A 23,412-nucleotide genomic window follows, 5' to 3' on the forward strand; every position below is an offset into this window, starting at 1 on the left:
GTTAATTACTGGAACAAACTTCCATCCGTCGTTGTGGAAGTTGATAGGTTGAATAAATTTAAGGAGGAACTGGACGGGCATTTGGAGGGAATGGCGTGATTTTTTTTTTTTTTTTTTTTTTTTGGCTGATGCTGCATAAGCTCATATGCTTGCTTTCTTGCATCACATGCCACTACTACTACTACTACTACTTCAAGGGCATAGAGCATGATTATCTCTCATTTTTCTAGTTTTGTGGTCTAACACATCCAGTTCAGCTTGTGTTGAGTGAATTATTCCTGCACTGTGTCGAATCACTGGAATTATCTACGTGTTTATAGCTTGAATCATATTTCTGCCATTTAATTGTGATTTCAATATTTTTTTTAACTCTTTATGTATTAGCATTAGCATTAGCATTAGTAGAGGCATATGATGCAAGAAAGCAAGCTTATTCAGCCTCAGCCGGAAAAAAAAAAAAAAAAAAAAAAACAACCACTACTCCCATTTCACCCCTCCGTTCGTTCGAAATACCTGTCCAGCTGAGCCTTAAATTTGTTTAGGCTATCAACTTCAACAACAAGCGATGGGAGTCTATTCCACAAACCAACTGCCCGCAGGCTAAAGGCAAATTTCCGCACATCTATCCGACATCTGTCCTTCCTCAATTTGAATTTATGCCCTCTCAGGTGATTATTCTGAGCAAGAGGGAGAATCCCATCAGCATTGAGCATGCTCAAGCCATTCAAAGCCTTATAGACCTCTATCAGATCACCTCGTCGATGCCTAGTCTCCAGGCTCTGTAATTTGCAAAACTTAAGCCTTTCTTCGTAAGAGCAACCCTTTGTTCCATTCACTAATCTTGTTGCCCTTCTCTGTACTCGTTCCAGCAGCTCTACATCCTTCTTGAAATGAGGCCTCCAGACCTGTATACAGTACTCAAGGTGTGGCCTGACCAATGCCTTATACAAGGGAATAATCACATCCCTGTCCCTGCTAGAAAAATTCCTGTATATCATTGACAAGATATCATGAGCTATTTTTACAGCCCTTCGGCACTGCTCAGAGAACTTCATATCTGCCTGCACAATTACCCCCAGGTCCTTTTCATTCTCTACCACTGTCAGCGTAGTACCACAGAGTTGATACGTTGATCTGGGGTTACTGTTTCCCATATGTAGTACTTTACATTTGTCAATGTTAAACTTCATTTGCCACCTCTCAGCCCATCTGCTCAACCTTTCCAGATCCTGTTGCAGCAGCATAGTATCAGTAGTGTCCTTAACAACCCTGCCAACCTTGGTATCGTCTGCAAACTTGGACATTAAGCCTAATATACCATCATCAATATCATTTATAAATACAGAAAACAACAATGGACCCAACACTGAACCCTGAGGAACTCCACTAATAACATTAGTCCACGTTGAGCAGTGTCCATTGATTACCACTCTCTGTCTTCTACCACTCAACCATCCCTTTATCCATAGCAGCAATTTGCCTCCAATGCCACACTTCTCCAATTTGTGCAGCAGTCTTCCATGCGCAACAGTATCAAAAGCCTTTCTAAGATCCAAATATATAATATCAAAGTTATTCCCTGCATCCAGTTCTTTTGTGACTACATCATAGTATCCAATCAAATTGGTCAGGCAAGACCTGCCCTTAACAAAACCATGCTGTGTCTGAGCTATAACTGAATTCTTGTCCAGATGATCCTGCAGTGCTTCTTTAACCAGTGCCTCCATTAATTTTCCTGGAACCGAAGTTAAACTAACAGGTCTATAATTACTTGTGTCAGCCTTTGATCCTCCTTTGTGAATTGGGGTTACATTTGCACATCTCCAGTCCATGGGTACCTCCCCTGAGTCCAAAGAAGCTCTCATAATTATTGCTAGGGGTTTGCTTACTTCCTTTGCTGCCTCCTTTAATATAACTGGATAGATCCCATCCACCCCGGGTGCCTTTTTTATGTTTATCCTCAACAATTTCTCCTCCACTTTCCTCTCAGTTATAAGAAAATCATCTAGCTCACTGCCAATGTTTACTTCACCTACGACATTCCACTTCCTGAATAACTCCTCATGTGTGAATGTAGATGCAAAATACTCGTTTAGATTGTTAACCACCTGAGCTGGATCCTCAACTGTTGAACCATCAACATCCAGTGGACCAATCTGATTTGGTTCCAGTCTTCTTTTGCACTGTGTATATATATATATATATATATATATATATATATATATATATTTATATGTATGTATGTATGTATGTTGTATATCTTCAGTTTGTAATCTCCCTAGATATTTGCAATTTTTCTGTAGTCAAGTTAATTACATTGCCAACTGAAAGTTGTATTCCATCTGATTCAGTAAATTTTCCTCTCTTGATTGATAACACTGCACATTTTTCTTTTCCACAGTCCATAGCATTGTCCTAGCTAAATATTCTGACTGCATTTAGCAATGATTGAATTTCTGCTTGAGATTTTCCACACAATTTAAAATCATCCATGTATAGCAGATAAGAAGTTTTTCCAGGTTGCTTTGAGATTTTATAACCACAATTTGTTTTATTTGGTGTCATTGATAATTGTATCATAGCAATGATGAAAAGTAATGTGAAAGGAAGTCGCCCTGAAAAATTCCATGCCCAAGTTGACACTTACTCACTCCTCTCCATTGACTGTCACCAGGGTGTTCCATTTTTCCAATGCTGCTGATAAGAATTTTCTGACCTTGTTGCTTATTATGAAACCTCTAAGGATTTTTCAGTCCACATATGCTGCAAGGAATTGAACACTTTTTTTATAATCGATCTAGGATACACGTAGATTTGTTTTCCTACTTTTTGAATTTTTAAATACCATTTTATCAATCAGCATTTGACCTTTTGTTGAAAAAATTAATCTTTTGTCAATCAGCAATTGTTGAAACTCTCATGATTTCCATGAAAGTTTCAACAATTTCCTTTCTTCTCCTTAGCAAGATTTTTAGAATTAAATTTTGTTGAATTGCATCAACAGTTGTACCAGTTAGCAATTTAAACATTAGTAGTAGTAGTAGTAGTGGCACATGATGCAAGAAAGCAAGTGTAGGAGCTTATGCAGCATCAGCCAAAAAAAAAAAAAAAAAAATCACACCATTCCCTCCAAATGCCTGTCCAGTTCCTCCTTAAATTTATTTAACCTATCAACTTCTACAACGACAGATGGAAGTTTGTTCCAGCAATTAACCACCTGCTGGCTAAAGGCAAATTTCCGCACATCTATTCTACATCTGTCCTTTCTTAATTTGAACTTATGTCCCCGTAGGTTGGTAATCTGAACAAGTGGAAGGATCCCATCAGAATTCAGCGTGCTCAACCCATTCAAGGCCTTATAGACCTCAATCAGATCACCGCGCAGGTGCCTAGTCTCCAGCCACTGCAATTTGCAGAACTTAAGCCTCTCTTGGTAAGAGAATCCCTTCATTCCCCTCACCAATCGTGTTGCTCTTCTCTGTACACGCTCAAGCAAATCTACATCCTTCCTAAAATGAGGCCTCCAGACCTGTACGCAGTACTCAAGGCGTGGCCTGACCATTGCCTTATACAGAGGGACAATCACCTCCTTTTCCCTGCTAGCAAAATTCCTATATATCATTGACAAAACCCCATTACCCGCCCTAGCAGCCTGTCTGCACTGCTCAGAAAATTTCATATCTGACTGCACAATTACTCCCAGGTCTTTTTCATTTTCTACCACCTTAAGTGTAGTACCACACAGTTGGTACGTTTCTCTGGGGTTACTTCTACCCATATGCAGTACTTTGCATTTGTCAAGGTTAAACTTCAGTTGCCACTTCTTAGCCCATCTGCCCAAATTATCTAGATCCTGTTGCAGTAGCACACTGCCATTACTGTTATTAACAACCCTGCCAACCTTTGTGTCATCTGCAAACTTCGACATTAAGCCTGATATACCTTTATCAATATCATTGATAAATACACAAAACAACAGTGGACCCAACACCGAACCCTGTGGGACTCCACTAATAACATTAGTCCACGAAGAGCAGCACCCATTGATTACCACCCTCTGTCTTCTCCCACTTAACCATCCTTTTATCCATTGTAGCAACTTACCCTTAATACCATTCTGCTCCAATTTGTACAGTAGTCTTCCATGCGCAACAGTGTCAAAAGCTTTCCTGAAATCCAAGTATATGATATCAAAATTATTTTTTGCGTCCAGTTCCTTTGTGACCACATCATAATAACCAATCAAATTTGTCAGACAAGACTTTCCCTTAACAAACCCATGCTGTGTTTGAATTATTGCTGCAGTCTTGTCTAGATGATCCTGCAATGCATCTTTAACCAGCGACTCCATTATTTTACCCGGAACAGAAGTTAAACTAACTGGTCTGTAATTACTCGTGTCACCCTTCGATCCACCTTTGTGAATTGGGGACACATTTGCACATCTCCAGTCCGTGGGAACCTCCCCTGAGTCCAAGGATGCTCTCATAATTATGGCTGAGGGTTTGCTTAGTTGCTTTGCCGCCTCCTTTAAAATAACTGGATAGATCCCATCCACCCCAGGTGCCTTTCTTATGTTTAACTTCAATAATTTCTCCTCCACTTTGCTCTCAGTTATTACAAAATCATTAAGCACACTGCTACAATTTGATAACCTTCTTCCATTTTCAAATTGTAATAATTCCTCACGTGTGAATGTAGATGCAAAATACTCATTCAGTTTGTTTGCTATCTGAGCAGGATCATCAACAGTCGAACCATCGATGTCAAGTGGACCAATCAGATTCTTCCCCTTCCTTTTAGAGTTTATATAAGTAAAGAAATCCTTGCTGTTTTTCTTAGCATCTTTTGCCAAAGATTTCTCGTAATCCGCCTTCGCCTGCCGAACCTCCTTTGTGACCTGATTACAGACTAGCTTATATCTGCCACAGGCTTCTGCGTCACCTGATAATTTATATGCATCCCATGCATTTTTCTTCTCTGTCACGAGTCTCATTAGTTCATTTGATAACCATTTAGGCCTAAACCTTGAACGATATTTCTTAATCGGTATATAAAGTCTAGTAGCTTCCACAATTAATTCTTTGAATGCTTCCCACTTAGAATTTACTGTTGGTAACATCGTCAGTTGATCCCACTGTACAGAATTTAAAAACTGTCTGAGACCACTGTACTCCCCTTTACGGAAGCAAAAACCCTTTCCTTTACCCCTGACGGTAGTTACCTCTTTGAGTAAATCCCACTTCAGCACACTGTGATCACTGCCACCTAGTGGTTCCTTTATCTGCAAATTCTTAATACACGAATGATCACTGCTGATAACCAGATCAAGAGTGTTACTTTCTCTGGTTGCCTCTCGAACATGCTGCTGCAGAAAACAATCATCCAATAAATCCACAAAAGTCTGACTAGTGTGTGAGTGACCAACCCACAAGTTCCAGTCAATATCTGGGAAGTTAAAATCCCCCATTATAAGACATTCTGATTTACTGGCCCACTCTATTTCTCTGTACAATTGTTCAATGTACTCATTCAATTACTTGTTTACATTATTTGTAAACAAGTAATTGGTCGATAATAATGCTGAGAACTGCCCTTTTTCTTTATCTTTCATTATTAGCAGTGTCTTTTGGTTGTCATCAATGGTAGCTATTTGCAGCATGGTGTTGAACTGCTGTGGTAGTCTTGGGTGTAAGTTGATCAGAATTTTTAGCCAAAAGCTATGTACTTCATTTTTTCCTGGGTTTCTCAGTCTTTAACTCCCTTGGCATCTTTTATGATTTCCTTTTGCTTTTTGAGACAAGCTTCAAGTTTGGTAGGCATTTTATTTCAACCTTCTGTTTTAGTCATTGTTTCAAAGATTTTTCTTCTTAAATCTTATTGCTCCTCCATCAAAACAGGCCTTGCTTCAATCATAGTTTGAAGCAAGGCTTCAAACTATAATTGAAGTATCAATTGATACTTCAAACTATATTGACTTCAATCATAGTTTGAAGCATCTCAGCCTATTGAAATTCTCACTTTTTCAATTGAAGCTTGTTCTGTTTCTTCATTTTTCTCTTAAACTTCAGATTTATTTTATTTTATTATTATTATTTTTTTGTTTTGCATTTCTTCAAGTTTGATAACTGAAAAAAAAAATTTTTTTTCACATAATACATCACCTTTGGTCAAAAAGTCACTGTTCAATTAGAATTGGGGGACTTTTCTTTTGCTTTTGATGTCCATGAATTGGTAGATTTGCTTGATATTAACATTCCATTGTTGTTCTCTATTCTGATGTTGTCCGTTTCTTTCTCTATGGTTGGTCTTCCAGTACCTTTATAGGGCCTTGACCTGCCTAGCAGAAAACACTGAATCCTGTGGTCCATTTTTTGTTCGACACCAGGGGTCGCTAGCATCTGATTCAGCCAAAAAGTAACTGCCCAATTCCGCTTTGATCTTTAACAGGTTATCCACCTCAACCATCATTGCAGGCAGTTCATTCCATTGATTGATTAGAACCCATCATCAATCCAGTTGCCCTTCTCTGAACCATTTCTAGAAGTTCTGTGTCTTTCTTCAATGTGGCCTCCAGACCTGAACACAGATTCTAAATGTGGTTTCAACGTCGTTTTATACAAAGGTACAATATGCCATTTTCCCTACTATTAGCAAGTAGGGACAAGCCACCATGTGCTTTCCTAACAGCTTGTTTACACTGCATAGAAAATTTTATGTCCAACTGAATTGCAACTCCTAAGTCCCTTTTTTTTTTTTTTTCATCCTCGATTGCTTTTAACCCCTTCCTCCCGCAGTAAGTAACTTCTCATTTCTGTTCCCTAGATACAAACTTATATTTAGAAGTAATAAACTTCAGTTGAAATTTTTCAGATCATTTGTGCAAACTATCAGTCATTTTGAAGCAAAATGGCCTGGTTCTGCTTGTTCTCCAGTCCAGGGTATCAGTTTAAATTCTCATTGAGATGATGCACTCATATGTAGCCTTTTTTAGTATAACATGATGTATGCCATCCACTCTTGTAGTCTTACCATCATTCAGCTTCAATAGTTCCCCCTCATATACTCTTCTCTGAGATGAATATGTCACTTAACTCACAGTAGTCTAACTCCTTTTCACTGTTCTCTTGTGGTTCGAATGGCCTTTCGACTGTAAAGATTGTTGCAAAGTTCCTATTCAACTCATTTGCTACTTCTGCTGGGCTTTCTGACTTTTCCAGTCTGATCAAGCAAGGGACTTATATGTATTCATGTACGAAAAGAACCCTTTATCTCCATTTTCAACTCTCTTTGCTAGCGATTTCTCGTGCTGTTTTACCTTATCAGTGGTTTTGTTACATGTACATTTTATAATAATGGTATAAATCACTATCTTTCAATAGTCTCTAACTATCTAGTGTTTTTTCTTTAGCTCAATTAAATGCTTAACCTCTCTGGTCATCCACTTGGGCATTTTTCTTTCATGAAACTTCTGCACTGGAACAAATACATTGGTAGCTTCCAGAATAAATCTCTTGAATATTTCCCATAATGAATTTGTATTGAGAAGCTTATTGTTGTCTCTCCAGTTAACAGATATGACTCTGATTACTGTCTGTCTTTTGTCAGTCTTTTTCATAAGAAGCACGACTTCCCCTTCCCTCTGACCACCCATCTCCCTCCTAAAAATGCTGTATTCGCTTAATTAAATTCTTCATCTTCTATCTCTAGATTGCAGTATATCTTCATTAGTCCTATTGTATATGCATAATTGACCTAATTAAAGCTCAAATTCCTTTAATTTATTTTCAATACTCCTGGAATTAATATACAGGGTGTCTCAAAAATATTGGTACAAACGTTTAGGGGAGGTAGGTAACATCTAAAGGAATGTGGATCACATAGGAACCCATAACCGGAAACATCACTGTAAGTCAGTAGACGGCGCTGTTCATCAGTTTGCAAGAGGGAAAATTTCTGGTTTACTAATTCAAGCAGTAGTCGCCGCACTAAGAGCATGCATCGATATACGAACTGTGAGCTGGCAGACATGCACCTAGCCTATGGATTAGTAGAAGGCAATGGATGAGCCACTCAACGAATTTATGGAGAACGCTTCCCAGACAGACATGTACCGGACCACCGTTTGTTTGCATGTGTGCATCAAAATATGTGCGATTATGGGTCATTTAGAGGTAAAAGGAGTAGTGTGGGCAGACCACGTTTGACACGAACTTCCACCATGGAAGAAAGTGTGTTGAATGTCGTCCAGAATAATCCTACTACCAGCACACGTGCCGTTGCCTCTGCCTTAGGAGTGTCTCGTTGCAATGTTCAGCGTGTCGTCTGGCATGACGATTCCTTACACCCCTTTCATCTCCAAAGGGTTCAATTACTGCTCCCCCAAGATCATCCTGCACGTGTGGCTTTTGCGCAGTGATTTCTCCAAGAAAGTGTTCAAGACTTAAATTTTCCAGTCTATGTTTTGTTCATGGATGAGGCTTATTTCACTCGGGAAGGCTTATTCAATCAGCACAATGCTCATGTGTGGGCTCACGACAACCCACAGGATGTGCGCCCCCATGCGGCACAACATCGCTTCGCAATAAATGTATGGGCAGGTATGGTCGGTGACTGCTTAGTCGGTCCATACCTGTTACCATCCCGCATGAACTTCGCTAAATATTAGATCTTTCTTGAACGAGTTCTACCAGGGTTACTTGACAATGTTCCAGCAAATGTGAGATGCAACATTTGGTTTCAACATGACGGTGTGCCTGCGCATTATGGAAGGTGTGTGTGTTTGTGACCATTTGAACAGACGTTTTGGGCGTCGATGGATTGGCCGTAGTGGACCCATTGCCTGGCCCCCACGCTCACCTGATTTATCGAGCCTTGATTTCTTTCTGTGAGGGGCCCTCAAATCTATCGTGTATGAATCGCCTGTGGAGACGGAAATGATTGTGTGTCGCGTGACTCGTCTGTGCTGCTGCTACTGCCAAAAAACTCCAGGTGTTTTCGACCGTGTCCGCCAATCCATGCTGCGTCGGTGTCACGCATGCATCATGTCTCATGGTGGAACCTTTGAGCATCTGTTGTAACATCATGAAATGCACCCATCTCGTACTCCATTGTTAATATTATGTCAAATAAATGTTTGCCACTAATTACTGTCTTGTGTCATTTCTGCTTCTTGTGCCTCTGCTACTACTTTCCCGTGACTTTTTCCGGTTATGGGTTCCTATGCGATTCACATTCCTTTAGATGTTACCTACCTCTCCTAAACGTTTGTGTCCTTTAGCTTTTCATAACCCTGACACGTTCCTTATAGTTGCTTCAACATGAAATTTCTACTAGTATATATGACTGTTTGTGGTTTTTGAACTTATTTCAATTTTTTTCCTTATATTTTTTATTTTTATTTTTTTTCTATGCATAGGGTAATACAGGTCTCACACAAGTGCTCATTTTATTATAATATATATAGTTTCGATTTTTAAGTTTGAAGTAGCACAATATTATATGGAAACAGTGGGAATGTAAGTATTTAGTTATAGTATAAAAGTTATATGGCAAACGTACCTAAGTGCACGAGGCAACAACAAAGGATACAAAAGTATATAAGCAAAGTTAGAATAATTAAGTGAAAGAAAGGATTGACAGATGGAAATGTAAAGAGCATTTAGAATAGAGGGAAAGAGAAGTTTAGGGATGGATGAAAGGTAACAAAGGTGAAAAACCTATGTCTCACATAGGTTCTGGAGACTGGGCACCTGCGAGGCAATCTGATTGAGGTGTATAAGGCCCTTAAATGGATTGAACAGGCCCATGCTGATGGGATTTTTCCTCTTGCTCAAATTACATACCTGAGGAGGCATAGATTCAAACTGAGGAAAGACAGTTGTAGAGTGCAGAAGTTTGCCTTTAGCCAGTGGGTAGTTGAATATCAGAACAAACTTCCATCTGTTGGTGTGGAAGTTGATGGCTTAAATAAATTCAAGGCAGAACTAGACAAACACTTGTAATGAATGAATCAGTGAAATGGAAGGGATTTTTTTTTTTTTTTTTTTTTGCTGTTGCTTTATAAGCTTGCTTTCCTGCATCTTATGCCTCTACTAATGCTAATTACCTGACATACCTTCATCAATATCATTGATAAATATAGAAAATAACAATTGGCCAAACAGCAATCCTTTGGGGACTCCACTAATAACATTAGTCCGTGCACAATAGCATACGCATTGCCCCCGTGTTACACTAAGAGCTCAGTGGATGGAAAACGAAGTATAGAAAGCAAAAAGATAAATAATTTAAATTGAGGAACTGTCGTTCCTCAATTTGAATTTATGCCCCCTCAGGTGTGAAACCTGAGCAAGAGGAAGAATCTCATCAGCATTGAGCTTGCTCAAACTATTCAAGGCCTTATACACCTCAATCAGATCATCTTGCATGTGCTTAGTCTCCAGATACTGCAGTTTGCAGAAATTAAGCCTTTCTTGGTAAGGCAACCCTTTGTTCCCCTCGCCAATCTCATTTCCCTTCTTTGTATTCATTCCAGCAGCTTTACATCCTTCCTAAAAATGAGGCCTCCAGACCTGCATGCAGTACTCAAGGGTCAAGATGTGGCCTGACCATTGCCTTTATTCAAAGGATAATCACCTCCTTATCCTTGCTAATAAAATTCCTGTACATCATTGACAAGACCCCCATGAGCTGCTCTGGCTGCCTGTCGGCATTGGTCAGAAAACTTCATATCTGACTGCACAATTCTCCCCAGGTCTTTTTCATTCTCCACAACGCTGAGTGTAGTATTGCACAGTTGGTACGTTACTCTGAGGTTACTGCTACCCATATGCAGTACTTTTGCATTTGTCAATGTTAAACTTCAGTTGCCACCTCTCAGCCCATCTTCCCAACTTTTCTAGATAAATTTAAATAAATTTTCTGATTATACTCCTGGACGACCACACACTCAGAGGAGTTCATAAGGTACAGAGAATACAAGAAACAGCACCGTATTCAGCAGTCATGGGCTTCAACCCAGGTCACTCAAGGCACGAGTACTTATGTACCCATGCACCTGACCACTCGGCTATGGCGGCCTTCCTGTGAGCATTAGTTGAAATAGATAAAAATAATGAAAGGAAGCTGTAAAACTGATAGAAAGATGAGAGTAAAGCAAATATGACAAAGTTATAATAAACTAAAAGATATGGGGGACATTAGCATTAGTATAGGCATATAATGCAAGAAAGAAAGCTTATGCAGTATCAGCCAAAAAAAAAAAAAAACACTCCCATTTCGCCCCTCCATTCGTTTGAAATACTGCTCCAGCTGAGCTTTAAATTTATTTAGGCTATCAACTTCCACAACAAGGGATGGAAGTCTGTTCCAACAATCAACACCCGCTGGCTAAAGGCAAATTTCCGCACATCTATCCTACAACTGTCTTTCCTCAATTTGAATTTATGCCCTCTCAGGTGATTATTCTGAGCAAGAGGAAGAACCCCGTCAGCATTGAGCATGCTCAAACCATTCAATGGCTTTATACATCTCTATCAGATCACCTCGCCGGTGCCTAGTCTTCAGACACTGTAATTTGCAAAATTTAAGCCTTTCTTCGTAAGAGCAACCCTTTGTTCCATTCACTAATCTTGTTGCTCTTCTCTGGACTCGTTCCAGCAGCTCTACATCCTTCTTGAAATGAGACCTCCAGACCTGTATACAGTACTCAAGGTGCTACCTGACCATTGCCTTATACAAGGGAATAATCATCTCCTTGTCCCTGCTAGAAAAATTCATTGACAAGACACCATGAGCTATTCTTACAGCCCTTCGGCACTGCTCAGAGAACTTCATATCTGTCTGCACAGTTACCCCCAGGTCCTTTTCATTTTCTACCACTGTCAGTGTAATACCACAGAGTTGATACGTTGCTCTGGGGTTACTGTTTCCCATATGTAGTACTTTACATTTGTCAATGTTAAACTTGATTTGCCACCTCTCAGCCCATCTTCTCAACCTTTCCAGATCCTGTTGCAGCAGCATAGCATCTATAGTGTCCTTAACAACCTTGCCAACATTTGTATTGTCTGCAAACTTGGACATTAAGCTTGGTATACCATCATCAATATCATTTATAAATACAGAAAGCAATAATGGACTCAACACTGAACCCTGAGGGACTCCACTAATAACATTAATCCATGATGAGCAATGTCCATTGATTACCACTCTCTATCTTCTCCCTCTCAACTATCCCTTTATCCATAGCAGCAATTTGCCTCCAATGCCACACTGCTCCAATTTGTGCAGCAGTCTTCCATGTGCAACAGTATCAAAAGCCTTTCTAAGATCCAAATATATAATACCAAAGTTATTCCCTGCATACAGTTCTTTTGTGACTGCCTCATAGTATCCGATCAAATTGGTCAGGCAAGGCTTTCCCTTAACAAAACCATGCTGTGTCCGAGCTATAACTTAAGTCTTGTCTAGATGATCCTGCAGTGTTTCTTTAACCAGTGCCTCCATTAATTTTCCTGGAACAGCAGTTAAACTCACAGGTCTATAATTACTTGTGTGAGCCTTTGATCCTCCTTTGTGAATTGGGGTCACATTTGCACATCTCCAGTCTATGGGTACCTCCCCTAAGTCCAAAGAAGCTCTTATAATTATGGCTAAGGGTTTGCTTACTTCCTTTGCTGCCTCCTTTAATATAACTGGATAGATCCCATCCACCCCGGGTGCTTTTTATGTTTATCCTCAACAGTCTCTCCTCCACTTTCCTCTCAGTTATTACAAAATCATCTAGCTCACTGCCAGAGTTTACTTCACCTCTGGCATTCCCCTTCTGAATAACTCCTCATGTGTGAATGTAGATGCAAAACACTCATTTAGTTTGTTAGCCACCTGAGCAGGATCTTCAACTGTTGAACCATCAATATCCAGTGGACCAATCTGATTCATCCCTTTCCTTCTAGAGTTTACATAGGTAAAGAGCTCTTTTCTGTTTTTCTCTGCATCCTTTGCCAAGGATTTCTCATAATCTGCCTTTGCCTGCCTAATCTCCTTTGTGACTTGGTTACAGACCAGCTTATATCTATCATAGGCTTCCATGTCACCCATTAATTTATATGTATCCCATGCATTTTTCTTCTCTGCCATATGTCTCATTAGTTCATCTGACATCCATTTAGGCCTAAGCCTTGAACAATATTTGTACATAGAAGTATTTAAATAGGGAAAATACATCGGGATATGGAAAATGAAATTATCATAGCTGCATGAATATATATGATTGAGAAAGTAAAATAGAATAAATCCCTTATTATTATTATTATTATTATTATTATTTGCCATATGGTGGAAGGAAGCCTGAGGCTTATGCTGCACCAGCCAAAAAAAATCTGGATTACCCCAAGAGAGAGAGAGAGAGAGAGAGAGAGAGAGAGAGGTAGAAGGGAATCACCAAGAAAGAGATGAATGATGATATGCAGCTCAAGACTCTGGGTGTGCCAAGCCAATACTCACAAGATGTGAGTCCCTAGGGTTGTTTATAACACTTCGTAGAAAACTTAATTCCAAAAGCTATAATGCCACATTCCCTTTTCTATATATGATTGCCAAGTTTCGTAAACATCCTGTCAGCTTTATATTCATCACAAGTGCTAAATACAGTGGTTATTACCTCCCTGGCAAACAGTTTTTTAAATTGATCAGCATCATTTCCAGTAATCCTCCTCAGCTTGGATCATTGGTAATAACCAAACTGTTATTAGCATTAGTAGAGGCATACGATGCAAGAAAGCAAGCTTATGCAGCATCAGCCAAACCCCCCCTCCCTTTTCACCCTTCTATTCATTCCATATGCCTGTCCAGCTTAGCCTTAAATTTATTTAGGCTATCAACTTCCACAACAAAAGATGGAAGTCTGTTCCACCAATCAACTATCTGCTGGCTAAAGGCAAATTTCTGCACATCTATTCTGCAACTGCCTTTCCTCAATTTGAATCTGAGCCCCCTCAGGTTCTTAATCTAAGCAGGAGGAAGAATTCCATCAGCATTCAGCCTGCTTAAGCCGTTCAAGGCCTTATACGCTTCATTCAGGTCAACTCGCAGGTGTCTACTCTCCAGGTGCTACAATTTGCAGAACTTAAGCTCTTTCTTGGTAAGAGCACCCCTTTGTTCCTCTCATCAATCTTGTTGCCCTTCTTTGTACTTGTTCTAGCAACTCTACATCATTCCTAAAATAAGGCCTCCAGACCTGTACACAGTACTCTAGGTGTGGGCTGACCATTGCTTTGTATAACGGGATAATCACCTCCCTGTCCCTGCTAGCAAAATTCCTATATATCATTGACAAGACTCCATGACCTGCCCTGGCAACCAGTCTGCACTGCTCGGCGAACTTCATATTCGACTGCACAGTTACCCCCAGATCTTTTTCACTTTCCACTTCCCTAAGTGTAGTACCACACAGTTGGTATGTTTCTCTTCAGTTATTGCTACCCATATGCAGTACTTTGCATTTGTCAATGTTCAACTTCAGTTGCCACTTCTCAGCCCATTTGCCCAACTTATCTAGAACCAGTTGGAGTAGCATACTGTCTTTACTGTCGTTAACAACCCTGAAAAATTTTGTATCATCTGTAAACTTGTACATTAAACCTGATATACCTTCATCAATATCATTGATAAATATACAAAACAGCAATGGGCCCAACACCGAACCCTGGGGAACTCCACTAATACCATTTGTCCATGAAGAGCAGTGTCCATTGATTACCACTCTCTGTCGTCTCCCACTTAACCATCCATTTATCCATTGTAGCAGCTTACCCTTAATGCCATATCTCTCCAATTTGTATAGCAGTCTTCCATGTGCAACAGTATCAAAAGCTTTCCTGAAATCCAAGTATATGATATCAAAATTATTTTTGACATTCAGTTCCTTTGTGACCACATCATAGTATCTAATCAAATTGGTCAGACAAGACTTCGCTTTAACAAACCCATGCTATGTCTTAACTATTACTGCAGTCTTGTCTAGATGATCCTGCATGGCTTCTTTAACCAGTGATTCCATTATTTTTCCCGGAATACAAGTTAAACTAACAGGTCTATAGTTACTTGTGTCACCTTTTGAACCCCCTTTATGAATTGGTGATACATTTGCGCACCTCCAGTCCATGGGCACCTACCCTGAGTCCAAGGGCACCTACCCTGAGTCCAAGGAAGCTCTCATAATTATGGCCAAGGGTTTGCTTACTTCCTTTACTGCCTCCTTTAATATAACTGGACAGATCCCATCCACCCCAGGTGCCTTCCTTATATTTAACTTCAACAATTTCTAATCCACTTTGCTCTCAGTTATTACAGAATCACTTAGCTCCCTGTTAGAGTTTGATAAACTTCTGGCATTATTCCCCCTCATGAGTGAATGTAGATTTAAAATACTAAATCAGGTTTATCAGCTACCTGAGCATGATCATCAATAGTTCATCTATGTTAAGTGGTCCAATCTTATTCATCCCTTTCCTTCTAGAGTTTACATAAGTAAAGAACTCTTTGCTGTTTTTCTTTGCATCCTTTGCCAAGGATTTCACGTAATCTGCCTTTACCTGCCTAACCTCCTTTGTGACTTGGTTACAGACAGGCTTATATCTGCCATAGGCTTCTGTGTCATCTGATAATTTATATGCATCCCATACATTTATCTTCTCTGCCGTGAGCCTCATTAATTCATCTGACATCCATTTAGGCTTGAACCTTGAACAGTATTTCTTAGTTGGAATGAAAAGCCTAGTAGCCTCCAAAATTAAGTCCCTGAAGGCTTCCCATTTAGAATTCAATGTTGGTAACATCATCAGTTGATCCCACTGTACAGAATTTAAAAACTGTGTGAGACTCCTGTAGTCACCTTTATGAAAGCAAATGCCGTATCCTTTACCCCTAGTGGTAATTACCTCTTTGAGTAAAGCCCACTTCAATACACTGTGATCACTGCCACCAGTGGTTCCTTTATCTGCAGATTATTATTGCATGAAGAAGATCAAGAGTATTACTCCTTCTAGTTTCCTCTCGAACATGCCGCTTAGAAAACAATCATCAAATAAATACACTAAAGCCTTGCTAGTGTTCGAGTGACCAAACCACAAGTTCCTGTCTGTAAAGTTGCTCATTATACTCATCAGATTGATTAGGTCTATAACACACACCTCCTCTCTCATTTTTCCTTTCAATTATGTCACAGCAAACAGACTCAACATTGCATTGTCCACCAACATCAGTTGGATGCACTTCTTTCGATTTTGTGTTTCTTAACTAACAGCATAAACCATCCTAACCTTTCTGTACACATTGTACTCCCCAAATTCCAATTCTGCACTGCTTTAATATGTGTGACAATATGTCCTGATATCTCAACAGTATCTGCCTTTGATGTCTTGACTAGCACTTCCAGCTCATCAGATTGTACATGCAAGTATAAATACACCTGTTTCTACTCTTTGTTACCTTAGAATGGAAATTCTAAGGAAGGAAAAAAAAAAAAAAGAAGAGAATGGAAATCTCCATTGCCTTGCTTTCCATGCTGCTGCTGCTGCTTATTCTAATAGAAGCAGTGCAAGAATCACTTTTGCCTCTGCCTGAGATACACTGTTAGCCTTTTAGTCTGTGTATACCCCCCTCCCAAGCTAGCAGTTTTCCGACCTGCCTAACACTGCCTCAATAGCATCAGCAAATATTCTTGCACCCTTTCTATTTAAATGTACCCCATCCCTGTAGAAGCAGTCTCTCCTGTCATCAAGCACAGACCAGGCTGAAAAAAATTCTACTCCTTGAGCCTTGCACAGTCTTTCCAGGGCCAAATTGATTGACAAAGCTGTCATCATATACTTCCTCCTATCGTGTGTGGGCAGAATTGTAGACACTTTCACATTCAACCCTAACTCGCGACTTTTTTTCCGCATTGACCTATACTTTTGTTGAGTAAATCTGCAGATCTCTTGCTCTTAATGTCATTAGGTCCAACGTGTACAACAATATCACCTTTTGTGCCCTTAAAGGATGATATCTGCTCTAAAACGTCATAAACCTTTGCCCCTGGCAGACATACCCTGGTCCTGTTCCACCTATCCTTCTTGCATAGTATATTCCCCATCTCCCTGACAGTAGAATCACTTGCACCAACTTTAAATCAACTCTTAATATCTACAGCATTGAAACATAGGGATTTCACTAATCTTTTTCACAATATGCTTAAATATGTACTTAATCTACTGTATCACAATTTTTTTTTTTTTTTTATGAAAATCCCAAACACGAGAGGTATTAGAACCTATAGTACTTAGTACCATGGCGCCTCTGTAGCCAGGTGAGCTGAAGCAGCAGTGCGTAGCATACGCTTCTTGATTAGACCGGGGTTCAAGCCCGTGACCACCAAATACGGAGGATGCAGAAAGCTCAGGGAATGACCACCGCATATCCCCGGAGCAATATGGCCTTGGTTGCTAATGCTCCTAAAAACCAAATAACAAACAACAACAAACTTAGTACCGTGCTTGGGTTGGAGGTTGAGAAGATGAAAGAAGATATTTATTGACATTAGACTTGAACCTCTGTAGACTGTAATTTTCAGGAAATGCATATGAAGGAAGGTTGTTTTAGAAAATGGCAGTTGAATGAATAAAAGAGAAAGATGACAAGTTGGTTCTGTGAGTTTGAAATTGGACAGTAAATGGACATTGGCTGGTGGTCAGACTAGTTCGCACTGTTTTGAAAGAGAGAGCAGGAATTATAGACGCCAATTGAGAAGAACAGTGCCCATGGAAGTATCTGTAGAAAAGGCTTGCAGCAGAAGCAGTACATCTATGAGACAGAGAGTAGAGAGACTGTATTAGAGATGAGTCATTAATTAACCTAACTGCCCTCTTCTGAACGGAATCTAGAAGCCTGAGAGAGGTTTTTGGGGCACCGCCCCAGATGTGGGAACAATATTCCATGGTAGGGCAGATTTGCGATTTATACAGAGTGAACAGCTGTTTGGAAGAAAAGTAACACTGAGAGCAAAAGAGAAAACCAAGTTTTTTAGATGCAAAGGAAGCAATATTTGTAATGTGCTTGTGCCAAGAGTGATTAGAAGTCACGGTAATCCCCAAAAGAGATATATCATCTTGTCTAGAAATCGTAGTGTCACCAGAGATAAGCATAGGAGCAGAAGAATCCTTTTTGTGAGATATAAGACAAGACTTAGTTTTAGAAGTATTGAAATCAACTAAGTTGTCTTTGCCCCACTGGAGAATTACCTGGAGATCGGCATTTAAGGAATTGGTAGTGGATATTCGAGAAGTTGAAGCTGATTGAGCAGGGCGAGGTTTCTCAAACTGGAAAGTGCAATGCAATGTGTTGTCATCAGCAAAACTATGGATAGGTTTCCAGTCAATGGAAGGAGGTCATTAATATACAAGAGGAAAAGAGTGGAGGGAAAGAACTGAACCTTAGGGGACAATAGCATTAATGGAGAAGTTAGAAGACAGAGATCCATCTTCCATCACCCTCAGTGAGCGATCGGAGAGAAAACTCGATAACCAATTACAAAAAACAGTTGGCAAACCATATCTGCCAAGTATAAAGAAACATCAGTGAAGATATTTGGAACAACTGTATTAATCTATTCATTCTCAATAATTTCATTTTTGATGGAAAGCATACCTATGAGCAAATTGTTGGAGTACTTGTGATTTTTCAAAATTCCTGGAACCGGAATCCTCTTGATCTTGTTATGTAATTTCTTTTTCCTGTCTTCTTGGGGATTTCATTGGATATATTACTTGTGGAGTAGTACCAACATTAATGGAAGGGAATATGTCATAAAGCACACTGACAATGACTCTCCATTTTAAATATGGGAACTAACCATTCTTACACTTGCTTGCTTGTACATTCTTTGTTACTGATCTTTCTACATGCTGCCTTTTTCATTTCCCTTCACCTTAATTGAATGGCAGAGGGGAATCCATTTGGAAGTGACACCTTCCTTCTTAGTGGGGAACCACGTTATCCTTTTAGGTTTTCCTAGTAGAAGGTTTATTAGGCTGACTGGAAGGTTTGTCTTGTCTTGCAAGAGTTTAACACCACTACAGTCAGTCAAAGCTATTAATGATGCACTGATGATATACTTTACAGAAAATATTGTGGATATAGCTGCATTCTTAAACTACCCAGTTTCCACCATTTCCAGTACCATGTGGGAATGCAAAATGCTCAGCAGCAAAACTGGCTCAAAACAAAGCGTGAGGCTTTATTCCAAAGATATCCTGTTATGACTGATGTCAAAAGCATGCTGTGTTTGCCATCAGAGCCAAAAGGAATTGTGCAGCTGCTTTGCATCCCCTTTTATCCATTCAATGAACACTAAGGCAGTCTGAGACAATCCAAAAGTTGAAGGGAAAATACATATCGCATTAATTAAAAGGGATACAGAAATTATAATCCTGATAGACACATCTTTGCATTAGTAGCTCTTATATCATGGAATTTCCTTTGACAAAAACAGTATTTTGAATTCTCAGTAGTGATTATTTATGTAATAGTAGATTTATTTTGAAAGTTCTGATTAGGATTTTGAAATATTTGGTTGATATTTTTAATTAAGAAAGTATTTTAGATTAGATATAATATATATATATTAAAAAAATATGTTTTACGAAATTGTTTTTCATTTTTATTCTTTATAGATGGCCAGATCATGTTTAAGAAGACTAGTGAAGGTCAAATTCTGAAGCATCCTCCCTCTCGGTTTACACTTGATGAAGATAGTGGTAGTGATGGAGCTTTTTCTCCTTCACCACCTTATGATTTCAGTGAACATTCCCAGAGCAGGTAAGTACATGTTTAAGAGTACAGAAAGTATTTTTTTGATACATTAACCCCAATGTATACATATTTCATATGTGAACCCAGTAGATGTATCACAATTAGGCATTTTTTATGATTTTACTGTAAGATATACTATTCTACCAGTTTTTAAATTACTAGTCTCAGGATCCTATTGAAAGAGTTGTTTCTGTTTTTATAGATATCCCTCCAGGTGTGTATTACATTGCATTCTTTCTTGAGTAAGCAATCTGTTGTTACTCAGGCAGTTATTAACTTTTTTATCTAGCTTATGTTATTTAAAAAATATACTTATTCAGTGAAAACAGTGAAATGGGATTTAAAAAACTCTACAAATACCACAGTGAAAGTGTTACAGATGGACAACAGATATTTTAAAACAGCAGCAGGAGGAATTCACTCCCTCTACTGTATGTTTTTTATAGTACTCGCCTCTTATCCATATAGTTCGAAGACATGGAATATAAAAGTGAAGGCTAAGTTAAAATGCCTCAAGGAAAAAGGAGTGCACTTCTCTTATTTTGTATTAAAATGTTTGTATAGTTTGTATTAAAACTGTAATACAAACTGAGTTCTCCCTATAAATAATTTGCATTGCATTCTTCATTAGTTACTCACTTTGTATTACAGTTTAAATCATATATGACAAACTAAGTAAAGAGAATTGCACTCCTTTTTCCTTGGGCATTTTTAACTTAACCTTCATTTTAAACTCATATCTTTAAACTATATGGATTAAGAGGCAATTACTGTAAATAACATAAGCTCGTACTAAAACTTAATGACAAAATTATTCGGTACTCTTAAGTTCTCTCTAATAATAATTTGCAAAGTGTTATCACTTATTGGGCAAAGCATTTACACAGCCCCTATTTTATGATCTTCACACATCTTGTATCATGCGAATTTTCCTAAATTCGATACTTAGTTTAATTTGAACTTACACAGAGATTTTTTAGGTTATTACTTAGTATCGGTAAGGGTATCCAATCCACATGTTGGACAAGTTTTTGCAGCTCCAGCGAATGCTAAGTTTTTAATTATATTTAGCCATTTTGACTTAATTGTTATATTAAATTATTTTCTATAATTAGCTTATATACCTAGTCAAGCTCCTTGGTTTATTCTGAATTTAGATAGCGCGATTTCAAAAGTTTACTTAGTGTCCGTAGATTTACCATTCATAACTTGCCACCATTGTTATACAATACAACGTATATCCTGAACTAGATAGCGTAAGGTTTAACATAAAACTAGTTAGCAAAACACGTAGCACTGTATTAGAAATCTGTTAGCTTAGTATAGTATAGTATAATCAGTTAATCAGTAAAATTTATTAATCTTATTAAATTTCATTGTCAACTAAATACATATAACGACTTAGATTTTACAAACGTAACATTATGAATTAATACATATAACGTAACTCGGAGATAATACTCGATACTGAAATATATACAGTATATATATATATATATATAGTTTTATAACTGCATTTGGATATAAGTGTAGGGTTGTATTTTTGTATTGAAGTTGAAATTTTATTTGAAATTGAATCGAAATCATGACTCAACAGCAAAGTCAAAGGTTCAAGCTAATGGGAATGCTGTGGCTCAGGGGAGAACTGAGGGGGGGGGGTTGTCCTCTGAATCACAGCCTTTTGAAAGGTACTGCTTGTGTGATGTTTGTGGACAATTGGGAACGGGACATGATATTGCCAAGGAGAATGTCTTTGTGTGTACATGATGTAAGGAAATCAGGTGCCAACTCAGTGTTATTATGGGCCTATATGAGAGCTTGAAGGAGAGAGTGGATGCCCTAGAAGGATTTAAATTAATGGGCCCATCAGGCTCTCAATTGCCCACATCAACGCAGAGCTTGCACTTGAACATCATGCAACACAGCAGCAACCCCGAAGGCAGAATGCGCTAGTCCCACAGGAACTAGTAGTTGTCTGTGACTCTGTTGTCAGGGAAACTGGGAACATATTGTGCAAAAAGGATAGGTGGAATAGGACCAGGATATGTCTGCCAGAGGCAAAGGTTGATGACGTTGTAGAGCAGATATCATCTTTTAAGGACACAATAGGTGATATTGTTGTACACATTGGCACTAATGATATTAAGAGTAGGAGACTGGCGGAATTACTTAAAAAGTACAGGTTAATGTTGAAAAAAAAAAAAAAAAAAAAAAAACTGTGAGTTCGGGTTTAATTCGAAAGCGTCTGCAATTCTGCCCAGACATGATAGGAGGGAGTATATGATGAGAGCCTTGTCGATCATTTCGATTCTGGAGAGATTGTGGAAGGCTCAAGGGGTAGAATTTTTCTCAGCCTGGTCTGTGCTTGTTAACAGGAGAGACAGTTTTTACAGGGGTGGAACGTACACCCCTTTAAAAAAGGCTGGACAGCCCAGGGGACATCCAGCCTTTTTTGGCTGAGGACCAAAAAAGATAAAGTGCTGAAGGTTGTATAGATTGCATCGATTACTGTCGCAAGCAGGTTGCAGGCCATAAGATCAGTTCCTTAACACTAATTATTATACAGTTTTTTAAATAGAATTTAATTTTTGTTATCTGCATTTGTATTCACAATATTTTGTTTTACATTTAATAAATCAATACGAATACTAATATCCAATTATTACATAATAACATTTATATTATATGGTTATAATAATATTGCTAAATTCTAAGGAAGATATATATAAAACATGAGCAAACAATATAAAAAATCAAATATTATTAAAAACTAATATTTTCAGAAATCAGTGTGAAACTATATTTTGTGACATGCTATTTTTAAATTCAGGGGATGCATAATACTGGAAGGCTGCCTACAATGTCTGCAGGTTGCATAATGTGGAGTGGGCCACACATGGCATGTAGATTGGACACCCTACATTTTCAGAATCTAGTATTCAGTACTCTACATTTTACTTGAAGGAAGAAATATGGGCCACAGACCAAATAACAAAGACGTATCAGATAACAGATAGACATTAATGTATTCATTATAATGATCTTGTTATGTAATTAACAAAAACATTCTTTTAGATTCCAAAATGCTCTGAGTGCTTTTGATGAGTAAAGATAAGAAATATGTGTGGAAGTTTGCCTTTAGTGGTTGATTGCTGGAACAAACTTCCATCTGTCATTATAGAAGTTGATAGCTTAGGTGTGCAGAAGATTTTCTTTAGCCAGCAGGAGGTTGATTGCTGGAACAAATTTCCATATCATTGTATAGAAGTCAATAGCTTAAATAGATTCAAGGTCAACCTAGACAAACACATTTGGAGGGAGTGGATGGGTGGAATTAGGTTTTTTTTCTTTTTTTGGCTGATGTTATACACTGATGAGCCAAAACATTATGACCAGCAAGTTGTTATGCAAGTCGAAGCAGCTGCAGGTGAACTACAGCACGTGCGCAGGTCGGAACACGGTATAAAAAACACCTGATATTGAGTCCATTAATTAGTGTTACTCTTGTTCTTCAGATGGGAAAGGCAACGGACTTAAGCGAGTTCGACAAAGGCCAAA

At 38.7% G+C, this 23,412-nt stretch overlaps 1 protein-coding gene across 3 annotated transcripts in view; it reads left to right on the top strand.

Annotated features, from left to right (window-relative positions):
* Positions 1 to 23,412, top strand: part of LOC150076497 (uncharacterized) — a 256,085-nt gene that overhangs the window by 149,859 nt on the left and 82,814 nt on the right. For all 3 annotated transcript variants that reach the window (XM_090387827.1, XM_090387828.1, XM_090387829.1), the window contains one exon: positions 19,716 to 19,860. In XM_090387827.1, the coding sequence (XP_090243953.1) occupies positions 19,716 to 19,860 (145 nt within the window). The remainder of the gene's footprint in view (positions 1 to 19,715; positions 19,861 to 23,412) is intronic.

Source organism: Mastigoproctus giganteus, chromosome 13, assembly GCF_048544385.1.
Source record: "Mastigoproctus giganteus isolate SK-2022 chromosome 13, ASM4854438v1, whole genome shotgun sequence".
NCBI lineage: Eukaryota > Metazoa > Arthropoda > Arachnida > Uropygi > Thelyphonidae > Mastigoproctus > Mastigoproctus giganteus.